The following is a 16987-nucleotide window of genomic DNA, read 5'->3' on the forward strand; positions in this document are numbered from 1 at the left end:
TTTTTTTTAATATTAATAAAAAAAATGAGGGAATAAATTCCACAACGGCTTGTCATACTGTACACCTATGTTGGTCGAAACAAAACAAAACAAAACAAAACAAACCAAACCAAAACAAAACAAAACAAAACAAAACAAAACAAAACAAAACAAACCGAACAATCACATTATTATTTTAAAACATAATATAAAAAGAAGTACATGTATATCAATTATGTCCGGATCCAACGCTCTTTATTTTTGTTGTTCACTGGTTTCCCATATCCTCGCCCAGGGAACCAGAAATATATCCTGTCACCGTGTCACATGCAGGACCCGGAAAACAATACAAGCTAAAGCATGAAATATCTACAACCTCAAACTCCTTTTTTCATCTTTCTTTTCACTTTCATATCAACATTAGTTAACGGTCAAAAGTCGGCCCCATTATGTACATTCATAAACCATAAAACGTCACAATCTGAGATGCACAAAAGGCTACAACCATTGCTTGGAAAAGTGTATGTTAAAATCCATTACTTGTTGTATATCTTGATCTTGATATTAATATTATATATACATATTATATGACTGTTGAGGTGTGATGGGGATGCTGAAGTGCAATGGCCATTAAAAGCTCATTAGAGCTTATGTTTCTATGTACCTTGCCGACTCTATATAAAGCTTATTTATTATATTTATGGCCTACAGCGGCTAGCTTACGCCATGAAGTGTGATGGTATTTTAGCTGATGAGTGATGTGCAATCTTCTTTTTTGATGTATGATGGCTTGTTTAACCTTCTTGCTGCCAAAGAGACATTTATAGTTTCTACACACAAATCTTATGAATTGTGTAGAACGTCAAAGGTCCATAATAAAGTCACACTACTCAGGGGCGCTAACAACGTTAAAAGACCGCGTCAAAAGGACAATTTCCCTGGAAATTTTTGCACATAGCAACTGACTTCAACATCAAGTTAAAAGCATTGTCAATGTAGTTTGTGTAGACCATTGCACTTCAGCTTGATAAAAAACACACCTAATCGTCAAAATATATTGCACCTCATGACACATCTTTGTCGTTTATACACCTTATCGCTAATCCCTGCTGACCCGGCCGGTTGAAATTTTGTCGTCGAACAACAATCACTTTTCCATTGTGGCGTCATATATTTTGTTTTATGACTTCAAAATTTTACGGGAACCTGTGTGATTTCCAGCAATGGTGGACAAATGGCGATAAGGTGTTTAGTTCTACATATATATATATAAGCTGCTGTATCTGTATGAGTGTATGGGTACCAATACTGGCAATTCAAAGCTTTATTTATAGTCAGCATGTCATATAACAAATAAACATAAGCTCTCTGAGCTTTTATAACCGATAAAACTTGTTGGCTTGAACCCTTACCATTTGGTGACCATCACATAACCCTTATTTGGCTCCAATGGTGTTCCATACTTTTTAAAATTATGCATGTTCCGTCAACTTGAGGCTATCCATATTCACAATTCTCATGTATAAGTAGCATTTTGAGCACAAATATGGACTTGGAAATTTGAAATTGGCTAAAACTCTGTTTTCTGGAGAGGTGAGCTTCACATCTGCATCTTACACAGGAAGTTCAGAGGCACAAAACTTGCAAAAATAGTGTAAACCCACAGCCATATAACTACTGATCATTATTATTATTGAAATACGCATAGGAAACAACTATTTCTGGTTTTAGGTCCATTTGAAGTAAAAAATTGGTAAAAATTGTGAAATTCAGTATTTTTGGTCCAAATGACTTTCTGTAGACTGCTGAACCAAGATCAGATTCACTCAGACCTAACAACTGTTGGGTAAATTTAAAAAAAAATGTAACTAGGGTCCACTCTACATGCAGGCCACAGCTGGATACCTTCACTAGCATTCCTGGGTCTTCAGGGTCAAGAGAAAGGATGAAAAAAAGGAGAAAAGGGTTAAGAATTTAACTTGCTTTTACACTAAAATTGTCAATCTTACTCTTTCAGATTTGAAGCAACAGACTCAAATAACCTTTACACCTACAACATTGGAATATGTGTGAATGCTGACCCTGAAAAAAAGTTTGGGGAAAATGTTGGAGTTGTACAAAATGAAATAGAAAGTAAAGATAAAAGTCCTCTAAAACACTGGATTATTGGCTGTTACAATAACTCCCAGCTTATAGAAGGAAGTATGTAGTATTACATGTAGAGGATATGTTTTTATTGTATATATAAATTGGACATCAAACCTCAGGGGTGGATCCAGCCATTTTAAAAAAACGGGGGGGGGGGGGGGGGGGGGTGTTCAAACTATATGTCCCCATTCAAATGCATTGTTCATCCAAAAAAAGAGGTGTACAGCCCCCAGAAACTCTCCCCTAGATCTGCCGCTAGAAATGTTTGCATAGTGATACATTGTCAACGAATTAATGAATATTCATAGTTATTTTAATTTTAATCAACCAAATTTCCCCCTAATTTTCCTCTAGATAATACGACACCATTTCGGATTGGTTAATTTGACCTATATATTTGTAAGCAGTGATTAGATCAATGTTATCAATCAAAGGGAAGCTAAGGTGGCATGAAGTGGTGTATTTGACCAGGTTTATTTCTGATCTTTTAGGAAATAACTCATGTAATAGCACTAGTTATCAATTTGTAAAAAAATGTAACATTGATAAACCAGTAGGTAAGTTTAAACTGTTGCTTAACTATTTTAATTGATACATGTAAATATGAAATAATGAGATATGCATGTATGATGTCACATGAGATTAACATTCTTACAAAGTCCCAGGTTAGGGGGAGGGTTGGGATCCCGCTAACATGTTTAACCCTGCCACATTATTTATGTATGTGCCTGTCCCAAGTCAGGAGCCTGTAATTCAGTGGTTGTCGTTTGTTTATGTGTTACATATTTGTTTTTCGTTCATTTTTTTTACTTAAATAAGGTTGTTAGTTTTCTCGTTTGAATTGTTTTAAATTGTCTTATTGGGGCCTTTTATAGCTGACTATGCAGTATGGGCTTTGCTCATTGTTAAAGGCCATACAGTGACCTATAGTTGTTAATGTTTGTGTCCTTTTGGTCTTTTGTGGATAGTTGGTCTCATTGGAAATCATACCACATCTTCTTTTTTATATATGAATGCATACAGGTCACTGTATAGTGTGTGACAATGGAAAAGTCTGCTTCTGTATAGTTTGCTCTATGTATAACTACAAAGGACTGTTTGACTGTCTTGACTACCCACAAGGGTCTCACATGGTTAGATAACAAACCCAAGGAAACAATTAAAAAGAAAACAGAATGGCCTGATATTTTCTACAACAATAAACTTAAACTTTTATGACTGAAAAAAATCACCAACAAACTCTTAGTGGAGGCTCTTGACGCAAAAAAAAAAGATGTGAAGAATAAATATGTATGTGAGTACTCAACTCTCTCCATGAACTAATAAGAAACAAGTGTATCAACACAATTATAAAACAAACTGCTGAAATCAGTTCGCAAGGACTTGTTACATGTAGATTATCACATGCACTAAACATACAAAAAAAGGCAATAGAATTCTTTCTTTCAGATACTGTTAAGATATTATATCTTTGTATATCAAGAGTTCGAACAACCTGTAGTTACAGAAAGTTACAATAATCATTGAAGAATGCAAGCCAATCATATTTTTTATTTCAGCTGACTGGGTAATATTAGAATATTTAGATGGACAGAAATATGGTACCCATTGTGGGAAAGAACCAAGGAAAGCCAGGATAATGATCACTTGTGATAGTAGTGTCAAATCTGGAGTAAGTTATTTCCCCTCTTTAATAAATTAAATAATGTCAAATCTTTAATCAGTTATCTCCCCTCTTTAGTAATGACAAATCTAGAGTAAGTTATCTCCCCTCTTTGAAAATTTAATTTTGGCTGTAACACGCCTCCTGATTGGCTGACGTTATTAGCCCATAGACAAAATTCAGTCATGTGACTGTGACGTCATCAACATTTTTTCACGGTTATCTACGGTTCTAGACTTTAGAATTAAATTATAAGAAATGACTGTAATATTTTGTCTGTCTATTCGAAATAACATAAAAAATGTGGTGCACACTGTTAAATAACCCGCTACAAGCGTTATTCAGTGTGCACTAAATATTTTATGTTATTTCTCCATAGACAGAAATAATATGACAGTCATTCCTTGAATAATCTCAAATCTGAAGTAGTTATATCTCCCCTCTTTAATAATGTCAAATCTAGAGTAGTTATCTCCTGTAAGTTATCTCCCCTCTTTAATTATGTCAAATCTGGAATAAGTAACCTCCCCTCTATAATAATGTTAAATCTAGAGTAGATATCTCCCATAAGTTATCTCCCCTCTTTAATAATGTCAAATCTGGAGTAAGTTATTTCCCCTCTTTAATAATGTCAAATCTGGAGTAAGTTATCTCCCCTCTTTTATGATGTCAAATCTGGAGTAAGTTATTTCCCCTCTTTAATGATGTTAAATCTAGAGAAGTTACCTCCCCTCTTTAATAATGTCAAATCAAGGGCAGTTATCTCCCCTCTTTAATAATGTCAAATATGGAGTAAGTTATCTCCCCTCTTTCATAATGTCAAATCTGGAGTAAGTTATTTCCCCTCTTAATAATGTCAAATATGGAGTAAGTTATTTCCCCTCTTTAATAATGTCAAATATGATGTAAGTTATCTCCCCTCTTAAATAATGTTAAATCTTGAGTAAGTTATCTCCCCTATGGAAAAAGGTCAAATATGTTGTAAGTTATCTCCCCTCTTTAATAATGTCAAATCTAGAGTAGTTATCTCCCCTCTTTAATAATGTCAAATATGGAGTAAGTTATCTCCCCTTTTTAATAATGTCAATTCTGGAGTCAGTTATCTCCCTTCTGTAACATGGTCGAATATGGAGTACGTTGTCTCCCCCTCTTTAATAATGTCCAATCTGGAGTAGGTTGTCTCCCCTCTTTAATGATGTCAAATCTGGAGTAAGTTATTTTACCTCTTTAAAAATGTCAAATCTGGAGTAGGTTGTCTCCCCTCTTTAATAATGTCAAATCTGAAGTAGTTATCTCCCCTCTTTTGATACTGTGTTTGTGTGTACAGCTTTGTTTCAAAATTCCAATAAGAAACATAAATTACCTTATTTTAGTGAATAAATCCATTTTTCAAAAAGTTTTAGAGCACTTGCATTCATCCGTTTCTATATTAATTTCTATCAAGTAGACATTTAACTTTCACAATCATTATATAAAAAAGAAGATGTGGTATGATTGCCAATGAGACAACTACCCACAAAAAGACCAAAATGACACAAACATAAACAACTATAGGTCACCGTACGGCCTTCAACAATGAGCAAAGCCCATTATACAGGGTTCTCGCTAAGGCGAGTCCATGAGTCCTGGACTCATCAAAATCTGCCTGGACTCAACATTTTCAAAACTGGTGAGTTCACAGATACATCAATTTTGAAATATTTTGTAAAATCTGAACACAGTTAAACACAAATATCACCATTTTATAGCAAAAGTTTAAAAATAATCTAAATTTTATGTCATTTCACGGCTCTGTTAGGCCATGGAAACTAAAATATTACATTATATTGCAATAAAATATATTCTTCTTGCTGTTGGACTCACAATGGCCAAAATGACGAGTCCCTGGACTCGCCTTAAAAAAAAATCCTTAGCGAGACCCCTGCCATACCGCATAGTCTGCTATAAAAGGCCCGACTAAGAAAATGCATGTTTTAGATTTTGTTTCTTGGTAATGTTATGAACAAATACAGGCCACTATAAAGTGTCTGACATTGGGAGACAATGTTTTGATAATTAGATCAGGCTTCTCACAAACAAAACTGAAGTAACTAAAATTTATTACAGCACAATACAATGTTTAAAGTAACCAGACATACAAACACATATATTTCGTGAAACAGGATACAGAATTTACCTAGCACTGTAGCAGTCACACCAAGGTCCTCCTCCCTTCCTCCAGTTAATAACATACTGTAAATTCAGAAATTATTGCGTGCATTTATTATTGCGATTTTGTCATTTTAGACTTAAATGCAATTTTAATTTTTACGATTTTGAGAAAAATCCTGTTAAATCCATACAAAATATTTCAAAATGCGAGTTTAAATTATTGCGTTTACAACTCGGTCGTATTTTTCGCAATAATAAAAACCTCGCATTAATTTCTGAATTTACAGTATACAAATGTAAAGAGAATATTGAAATATTTTGCCAGTTGAATGATCATAAAGAACTCTTTATGTAACTTAAATTTTGTTATTTTATATTTTAAGGAAGAAACAGTTAAAATCTTTGAAGAAGAGACTGACAAATCACAGGATTGTTACTACTTGTTTGAGATATCCTCACCCGACATTTGTATAAAAGTACCACCAATAACTATTAGTCTCAGTGTTGGCTCTGTATTAGTTATCATGTAGGTACCAGTTATATAACAATAGATTTACCAGTATGTTCAATAGTATTAGTTGATATTTACGTGTATGCATATGAACATGAACAATCACATCTATGTTTAAAAAATAATATATTCAAAATCACATATATTCAAAATCAATATTATACAAATACAGCCTTTGTATGAGGTGGATACAAGGATATATTGACGTGAAAGAAGTATATTGACTGAGGACAAAGTCCGAGGTCGATATACTTCTTTGGGTCGATATATCCTGTATTGACCTCATACAAAGGCTATATTTGTTATATTATTAATTTCCGACCATATTTGTATCAAACTGGTCATTTAGGTTTCTTGGAATTATATAATTATATAATTATTACATTGTCTCCTTAACAATAACAACATATTAGTTGTTATTTCATTTACTTTTTTTTTTACATCTTATGTATTTGAAGATTTTTTTCGTCAAACATCATGTGTTTCAAAACGTTAAACAATATCCTGAAATTCATTACATGACGTCACAAATTATATCGGTTTTTAGATATTCTAAAAATAACCGTGCGATATGCTTTTTGCCAGTCAATATGCTTTTTGCTATCCGCCGTTTTCTCTCTTCCTTCGAAAATATAGTTTAACATGTGACTATCCCTAAACGAATCAAATTTGTTAAAATATACGAATCAATAATATATTTCAATATATGAGCTGTGTGGGATCTACCTTATGCAACTGAATATTAAAACATTTGTGACCTATTTGCCATTAAAAAATCTGTACAGAAAGTGGTAGTGTGCCTGTACATCCTATTAGGATATAGTGTTTACATATTCATTGATTGTGGTGTTCCTGCATTAGGAGATATATATTTGTTTTGTTTACAGATTCATTGTTGTTGTGTGCCTGTACACTGTACAACAGATAATTTGTGGTGGTGTTCCTGCACTAGGAGATATATGTTTGTTTGCTTATTAAAGAATGTTAAACTAATTGTTTACATAATGATTTTGTGGCGGTGTTCCTGTACATCCTATTAGGATATAGTGTTTACATATTCATTGATTGTGGTGTTCCTGCATTAGGAGATATATATTTGCTTTGTTTACAGATTCATTGTTGTTGTGTGCCTGTACACTGTACAACAGATAATTTGTGGTGGTGTTCCTGCACTAGGAGATATATGTTTGTTTGCTTATTAAAGAATGTTAAACTAATAGACCACTTTCGAGTTCATCCGTCACCGGAAAAAACTCGTCAATTATACGCGCCTTTATCATCGTCATTTGTGCGTTTAGGGGCGTCGTCACTTCCTTCCAATGTTGAGCGAGTGGTTGGAAAACTATAATTCTATATTGTACGAATTATTCGGCAAATTGAATTCTCAAAATTGACAATCAACACTGCTGTCATTAGGGAAATGTCAGTAAGTACCTACAGAGCAACCATTATTTCTAGTTTATCCTGCACAAAGACGATCACTAAGACGCTTGATGAACGTAAATAGTGCAGGGATACAGGCGAGCCCCTTGATCTGGTAAATGACGTCATAAAGGCGTGTATAATTGACGAGTTTTTGCCGGTGACGGATGAACTCGAAAGTGGTCTATTGTTTACATAATGATTGTGTGGTGGTGTTCCTGTACATCCTATTAGAATATTTTGTTTACATAATCATTTTGCGGTGGTGTTCCTACACTAGGAGATATATTTTTTTTTGTTTACAGATTCATTGTTGTTGTGTGCCTGTACATCCTCTTAGGATTTCTGTATAACAGACTGGTACTTGGAGCTAAAGGAAAGGAACAGATACCTAACTACAGTTTCTGGCAGGACTTTGGAAACTTACAAGCTGTATGTAGTTATGTTGATTTCTCTACTGAAAAAAAACAAAACTTGGGCCATTCAAAAAATGATCTCTTCAAACGTTTTTTTTTTAATTTTGTGCATGGAGGCTTTTTTCCGTCAGTTTCAAAAAGAGAAACAACAACTGCACTTTTTTCGTCAGTTTCAAAAAGAGAAACAACAACTGCACTATCAGAAATTACCTAGTTTTCCTTCCATCAGCAACTAAATGCATCTGTTTTAGCAGGAATTTTCACCATTTGGCATCGTTTAAATATCTCTAGAAACAATTTTGATGATTTTTTTCCCCAAACATATGTGAGTTGAAGAGGTCTTTTGCAGTGATGTAAATTTAAGAGATTTTTCGCAGTGCATAGTATTTAGAGGTTGTGTGCAATGGCATTGTTCTTGAATTTGAAGAATTAAATTTGAAATGTTAGGTTTTCATGGAATACATTTAGTTTATGAGCAATTTTCTAAATCTTATCCCTAAGTTTTATAACATCTTTAAACAGTGGGAACAAAAACTTGAGTTTTACCCTGTATATTATTACTTAATAATGAATTGCATTTAAAAACTTAAATTTAGTCAACTTGAATGTTGTTATATCAAAATATCCTCAACAAAATAATATTTTTTTTCAAACCAGAAATGAATTAATTGTCTATATGTTAGAAACATTTATTTCCTAAGAATGGAAACATGCTTTGTCTCATCATAGCTGAGGGGCATTAACTGATTGAAGATACCATTGGTCTTCTGTCTTTCCCAAATTTAATTTCAGTTGTCTAATTTTAGTTTGCCTCAATCAAACAATTTTCATAAAATTTCTAAATTTTTACTAACATTGTCCACTGAAACTACTGGGCCAAGTTCATTATAGATAGAGATAGTTGTAGCAGCAAGACTGTTGAGTAAAGTAAGATGTACAAACACATCACCATCACCAAAACACAATTTTGTCATGAATCCATCAACTTCTTTTGTTTTATATTCACATATACCAAGGTGAGCAACACAGGCTCTTTAGAGCCTCTAGTTTTTGTTCCCATACTGAAACTAAAGTTTGACTCAACAAAATCTTGTAATACTTATGCCTCGTTCACATGGACATTTAATTATACCCCCCTTTAAAAAAGGGGGGGTATACTGTTTTACCTCTGTCTGTCAGTCCGTCTGTCAGTCAGTCCGTCCCATGAAACTTTCGTCACATTTTTCTCAGGAACAAAACATCCATCCTTTCTGTAATTTTGTATCAACATTTATATATGTCAGCCATACCGTGTGATGCGTTTTCAGATTCATCATTCATCGACTTCCTGTTAACCGAACACTTGTATGATTTTACACATGATAGCCAAGTTGAAAATTTTCGTCACATTTTTCTCAGGAACTACAATACAAGGATTTCTGAAATTTGGTTTCAGGGTTTATCTAAGTCAGCTATACTGTGTGATGCGTTTTCAGATTCATCACTTGACAACTTCGTGTTTACCGAACACTTGTATGATTTTACACTTGATAGCCAGGTTGAAAATTTTCGTCACATTTTTCTCAGGAACTACAATACAAGGATTTCTGAAATTTGGTTTCAGGGTTTATCTAAGTCAGCTATACCGTGTGATGCGTTTTCAGATTGATAACTAGACAACTTCCTGTTTACCGAACACTTGTATGATTTTACACATGATAGCCAAGTTGAAAATTTTCGTCACATTTTTCTCAGGAACTACAATACAAGGATTTCTGAAATTTGGTTTCAGGGTTTATCTAAGTCAGCTATACTGTGTGATGCGTTTTCAGATTCATCACTTGACAACTTCCTGTTTACTGACCACTTGTATGATTTTACACTTGATAGCCAAGTTGAAAATTTTCGTCACATTTTTCTCAGGAACTACAATACAAGGATTTCTGAAATTTGGTTTCAGGGTTTATCTAAGTCAGCTATACCGTTTGATGCGTTTTCAGATTGATCACTTGACAACTTCCTGTTTACCGAACACTTGTATGATTTTACACATGATAGCCAAGTTGAAAATTTTCCTCACATTTTCCTCAGGAACTACAATACAAGGATTTCTGAAATTTAGTTTCAGGATTTATATAAGTCAGCTATACCGTGTGATGCGTTTTCAGATTCATCACTTGACAACTTCCTGTTTACCGAACACTTGCATATTTTTACACTATTAATATTATCCACTTGCGGCGGGGGTATCATCAGTGAGCAGTAGCTCGCAGTTTCACTTGTTTGAATTGAATTCGAATCTGATGTGAATCGAATTCGCTAATCACATTCACACACTCTTCTTTTTTAATTCTGATTGCTTTGAATCAACTATGTTTTTGTTTATACGATTTAAAAGTTAACATCGTTTGGACAGTAAAGCAATTAGAATTGACGTTAGGACGTGAAACGTTTCGAATGCGAATTAAACTAATTTGAATTAGTTAATGCGAATCGAATTCGAATTATGTGTGAACTCAGCACTATACACAATGCTTATTACCACAAACTCAGATCAAGTACAAACAGCAGATTTTTCATATTAGTTCACTTCATTAATCTGATGAAATGCATGATAAGTGTGAATAATTTTCTGATTGTTTTCTCCTTTTAATTTACAGGATGGTTGTAACTTTATATGTCGTACTGGAATTAGATCAGAATCTAAACCCTACAAAGGTTTAGGCGATGACCAACTACAGGAAGAAGATGACCGAGATGACCATTTACTGCCCATGTAAAATGCAGTTGTTTTCTTTGATTGTGAAACTACATTAATATTGAGAGTTGTCGTCTATAAATAGTATTTATAGACCTGTCATGCCTGTTAGCAGATCAGTTCAGGAAAAGATTTGTTAAAGATACAGCTAATGGCTCATAATCACCAAACTGGATCCAAGTTAACTTCAGCAATTCTAACTATGGAAGGGTACCAGTGTTTAGGGCAAATAGCTGAGCCTGGTATAAAGGAAATGTTATATACTGTGATAAAATATGTGTTTTGTAGATTGAACATTCCAAAGAAAATAAATGTTTAATTTTAAATCTAAATTGGGTGTACATAGCTACAATGAACATTTCAAAGTAAATAAATGTTTAATTTTAAATCTAAATTGGGTGTACATAGCTACAAAAACATTATCATCAGATCTCATACAAAATATTCTGTCCTAGTTATTTTTAGAGGTGGTTCTTTAAGAAAGTTTGCTGGTCCTCACGATTATTTTATGGCAAAATAATATTATGTCTATCCTTTGCCAAAGATTGGTAGTTAAAACCTTTGGACAAACCACTTTTCGAGAACTCAATTCTTTAACCATCATAGATCCGAAGATATCAGATGTATTTTAGGAATTTCTAGAAACCGGATGCTGTATTTCCAAATCTGTTTAACATGTATGTTTGTGAACTTGTGAGGAGAGCAGTAATCATATGCAAATGTTTCACAGATTTGGAAATACCTGTTTCAAGACATTACAGCATCATGTATAGATCTTGAGAGTAAATCATTTCATATATTATCACCTTAAGGCAATATAGAATCCACATTACCATGACATACATGAAGCTTAAAGGACAGGGGGTGGGGTAGAAAGTCATTGTATATCATACCATGTACTGTGGATTCTTTCATTTAATTCTTGGATTGAGGAAAATTGTATTTTTAGTTATATGATTTGATCATAGTTTTGCCAGAGTCTGCATAGAAGCATATAATAAATTTGTATGTGTACTTGGTTCTTTTACATCCTCAAAGTCCATGAAAAATTGTACCCATGAAAAATAATGAATCTAGGGAATCAAACATCATACTGTTGTATCAGTTCAAATTTAGGTATGTTTGTTTTTTTCAATGTTGAGAATATTATGAATGAATGTTATGAGATGATATGTTTTGAATGACAGAAATATTGATTAATGAACAAATACACATTGTATACACTACAGCTCAGGTGGATTTTAATTTGTCCTCCCGTCCACAGTGGGAGTGGGCACTGGGTGGGCAAAATTTCTAGTTTGTCCACTTTGCCCACCCATTAGATTGGGCATGCAATTTCTTTTGTTTAATCAACAGACTGGCAAGTACATTCAATTGACAAAATGCAGATAAGCATTTGTAATTCCTTTAAAAAAAAAAAAAAAAAAGAGATTTATAGCTAGGGTGGGCACGGGTGGGCTGCCCACGGTGGGTCGTTGGAAAAAGCAAAATCCATGTGGGCTGTTGTTTAGATATTTTGATAAATTGTTTTAAGTGTTAGTGGGGACAATACAAATTTATATATATATAAAGGTTTATTTAATATTGTGTTATTATTGATTGTTATTTCTGTTGTGACATTGTGTGACAATGAAAAGTTTTTGTGACAATGAATATTTTCAATCTTTTTTTTTCTTCTTCTCCAAATCTATAACCATGTCAAGTAACAACCATATTTACAGAGTTTTTGATTTGACCTTTTGACCTTTACCTATTGACCCTGCTTATACTTTCTCTATACTGTAAATACACAAAGTTTTGCAAATCTTTATTCATGTGGTTTTTTACCAAATGGACAAAATTTATTGAGATTGATTATTGAGATTTCAGTTAATGCTGTGTAAAAGTTATGATAATAAATTTACAAAATAAAGTATAATTTGGGTGAAACGTATCCTGTTGCAAAAAACAAACACCACAGAATTTTCTGAATTAATATCAATTGGAAAACATTTAAAAATTAAAGACTTTTATTATAAAAAGTGACTTTATATTATTTTTTATAATCAATAAGCAAGCAACCCATTTAACTGTGATTTTCACTAGGGTTTTGGTGCATTGAACAAGTTTATTTGTAAATGGCCTCTGAATTGATGATTCTGTGTGATAATGGTTAGATTCACCTTAATAATTTTAAGAATTTCTACCCTATTTGATAAAAATGGCCGAATTATTCTTAGTCCTGGTATTGATTTAATGATTTTACTCCAAGTGTTAAGAATTAGAATTGAATTTTAAATTTTCATCTTTAAATTTTAATTCATTTGGTACATAAAAAGTATTGCTGATCTTACTTTCAATGTTTTAATGCTTTATTATCATATTTTATGGTTTGCAGAAAGTTTACATTTTATGTAATATTGAATTGAAATCCATTTTTCCCTTATTATTTATACCTTTCCAAAGTTTAATTTTTATTGTAAAATGTTGGATAGGGTTTCGATGTATACTAATACATATTTGTTTCCGTGCACTGTACAGAGGGATCACATGGTTGACAGAATTTATACTTTACACATACACAAAAGTGTGTGTACATCTATTTATTGTGTAATACTCATTTGTCATTATATAGTGCTGTTTTGTGTATTAAATGTTGTGATTTATTTGTGCACATTTCTATGTATTTAAAGGAAAAAAACCTGTGGACTGTGAAATTTATATCTTTTGTTTATACCTGAAAGACAGATCTATATGTGTTAAGGTTTGATAACCTTTAAACTAAATTTAGTCATCCAATATTTTTATTTTTTAAAGTGCCAATCTGCCCAAGAATCAGGCAGTGTAGAAAACATAACAAACAAAAACCCACTAAACTTGACATTAAATTATATACAAAATGTGTGGTAGTGCATGAATATGATATTCTTTTCCTTTCCCTGTTCTGGTAATTCAAGATATAATTTGGTTAAAATTCACTAGAAATTAACAATTATGGGGAGATAACTCTATAATTTGCTATCATTCTTACCAAAAATTATCTTGATATTTTTTGAATAACCAGACACACAGTAATGAAAGATCTACCTACAATTTCAATCTGAAGATCAGGGCACATTCAAAATAGGGTGGTTAGGTTGATGTTTTTTTGGCCAAGTTTTAATTTTTTTCTTAATTGCCTGATTCTTACAAAGCCTGGCACTTTATTGCCAGCTTAACTCCAAGTGGCAAACACTTTGAAGCTTCAGTATAATTTTTTTCAGATTTCAGGTTTTGGGTATAAAGAGACACATTCAATATACTGAAATGACAGCTTTAAATTAATTTCTTATATATGTTTGCTTTGCAAGTACTGTGTATTCAGTTATTTTTGTGTATACCAGTTTTTTGTGGATTGTGATTTTTTTATAATTTTCATGGATATTTGATAAAGTGGTTTTGGCTGATTCTGCATTCAAACCTTCAGTAAATTTACATTTCGTTGAACATTTAAATTCTTGATTTATATATTCAAAGAAGTCCATGAAAATTAGTATCACAGAAATAACAATGAATCCACAGTATTCCATATTTCTTGTCATCTGTTTTCTTCTTGTTATTTCCTGTATTTTCATTCAGATTTTGGTGTTGATTATTTTTATGATAATAAATTATAAGAAAATTAATTGTTTCAAGTTTCTTTTACCTGAACAATTACAAGACACTGATAAATCTATTTAGATAAAAAAAACAAAAACAAACACAAAGTTATTTTTGATCTGAACAGTTCTAACAGCAAAATACAGGGAGTGTGTAGGCAAAAAATAATTTCTAATGCAATTTTTTATATCTATGGTTCTGATTGGATGACAGATAGTGTAAAATTCTCTATCTCCTTGTCTGTAACTAAGGAAGCCGACATTTTGAATTGCTGAATGTATTGACATGTAATTTCTACAATAATAAGCCAAAAAACTCACAAGTTGCACCTGAAATCTTCTTTTTATCAAAATTTATTACGTTATGAAGCGGCACAGAAGCCAGAAAACGCCCAGTGTTTATGTTTGACGCCGGAAGCATACCTATGACGTCACCTAGTGTAGGGAGTCCTTGGTAGGGACCAAAGAAGATAACATCTTTTCGCGGAATTTTCTTTTAATTAAGATTTTACACTGAAATTATAAACTTATTTTGCATTAGAGTAGAGATAACTGTATTGTATTTGAAACTTTGTGGAAGTCAATCGGTAGTTTTAGTGTTGCAAATACCCGTTTACCTGTCTCTGCTAGGTATACTAAATTTGCGACAGTAAAACTACAGATGGATGTCCTTCAAGCTTCGAAAATACAATAATCTCTTAAGTCTTCTGATAAATTGCTTGCTATCTATACCATCAAGTCATTATAAGTTAAGGTATACAGTATACTACCCTCCTTTGCTAATAGTCTAGTCATACAGACTGATATATTGGTTATCTGTTGGACTATTCTACTCTTAAAGGAGGGTAATGTACCTATCCTAATAATGACTTAACAGTTCAGCTAGCAAGTAAGCTAGTCAAAGATATTACTTTTACCTACGCACTAAATGTATTTTGCTGTAAAAGTCTGAACAAGAACATTAGAAAGGCATTTTCAGTCTTTCAGACACATCCGCTGCTGAAAATTCAGCACTGTTCATACAATTAACTTGCAAATAATTAGGATTGATTGATTGTTGGTTGCTCAACATCCAGTGGCAATGACTGAATATTTTGGATAATTTACATGTGGAAGTATTGCTATTCTAATTTTAGCAGTTGCATTTTACTATGATTATAGCATTCAATGTACATTGTGATTTGAGTAAACACATTGGTAAGGGATATAGTAATCTCCAGGTTTCCAATTTAACCTTTGGTTTGCCAGTCTTTGAATTATTGATTTTTGTCTAGCCTTCAGCTTTTGTCTAATAGGGCAGCGGCATCCACAAATATTAACTCTGTATTTATCATAACTTTCTTAATCTATCCTAGATTTCTACTCAACTTGGACAGAAACTTGTTTATAATCATAAGATAGTATGCAGAGGTAAATTTTGTAAAAAAAATATCCTGTTTTCTGTACGTACTGTATATGGACTCAGTTTTCTTCCAGTTAACGTTACATACAGTCTGCAGTTCCTGAAACATTTATTAGATTCCTAAAGAAGGCAAGACACTGGGTTTTCTGGAACCTTTCTGAATTTTAAGTCATCTACAGATGAAGTCGTTTGCACTTTTGTCTATCTGTCTGGCAAATCAGTTTTCTTCATGTTTGAAGATATTAATTTAATAATTGGTGCATTGTTCTTGATAAGTTACAGATATTGACTTGATATTTGTTAAAGTTTATTCCATGACAAGTTATAGATCCAAAGTTGAATTAGTACCAGTGCAATTAATTTTAATCTGTATGGGACAATGCAATGCCATGCAATACTCTCAGAATGGTTGTTCGTCTAACCCTTTATAGATAAACTCACCATAGATACCTGGACTAAATTTAGTATATACGCCAGACAAGCGTTTTGTCTACAAAAGACTCATCAGTGACGCTCAAATCCACAAAAGTTAAAAAGGCCAAATAAAGTACATAGTTGAAGAGCATTGAGGACCAAAATTCCTAAAAGTTTTGCCAAATACATTTAAGTTAATCTATGCCTGAGGTAGAACAAGTCTTTACTTTGTCATTTACCGGGTAATGGCATTTTATAGTTTACTATGTTGTTAATGTTTTGCTCATTGTTAAAGGCTTTACTGTGACCCAAAGCCTCTGCTTCTACATCATCTTATCTCTAGGAGATATGTCATACCTTAATGATTCAAATCTCAATGAAAAAAGACCAGTTATCTCCCTGTCAAAAGCCATGTTTTGTGTAGGAATTAAGACAAAATCCCTGCAGACATTCAAATTATATAGAAAGATCCTTTCAAACAGACCACATGAAACATTGCTATGCTTAAAACACATCTTCCACAACAT

At 32.8% G+C, this 16987-nt stretch overlaps 1 protein-coding gene across 1 annotated transcript; it reads left to right on the plus strand.

Annotated features, from left to right (window-relative positions):
• Window positions 1–263: 263 nt before the first annotated feature.
• Window positions 264–14671, plus strand: LOC134693407 (cation-dependent mannose-6-phosphate receptor-like). Its single transcript, XM_063554220.1, has 6 exons — window positions 264–500; window positions 1997–2181; window positions 3687–3799; window positions 6325–6467; window positions 8180–8306; window positions 10930–14671. The coding sequence occupies exons 1-6, from the start codon at window positions 340–342 to the stop codon at window positions 11047–11049; spliced, it is 849 nt and encodes a 282-aa protein (XP_063410290.1). The 5' UTR covers window positions 264–339; the 3' UTR covers window positions 11050–14671.
• Window positions 14672–16987: the final 2316 nt, after the last annotated feature.

Source organism: Mytilus trossulus, chromosome 12, assembly GCF_036588685.1.
Source record: "Mytilus trossulus isolate FHL-02 chromosome 12, PNRI_Mtr1.1.1.hap1, whole genome shotgun sequence".
Lineage (NCBI taxonomy): Eukaryota > Metazoa > Mollusca > Bivalvia > Mytilida > Mytilidae > Mytilus > Mytilus trossulus.

What these genes read in the sequence shown, in the direction of transcription:
- LOC134693407 (XM_063554220.1), top strand. Translation starts at nt 340, where the DNA reads ATGAAATATCTACAACCTCAAACTCCTTTTTTCATCTTTCTTTTCACT. An exon ending in CAACCATTGCTTGGAAAAGT is followed by an intron (nt 501 to 1,996) that starts GTATGTTAAAAT and finishes TTACTCTTTCAG; the next exon opens with ATTTGAAGCAACAGACTCAA. An exon ending in ATAGTAGTGTCAAATCTGGA is followed by an intron (nt 3,800 to 6,324) that starts GTAAGTTATTTC and finishes TTATATTTTAAG; the next exon opens with GAAGAAACAGTTAAAATCTT.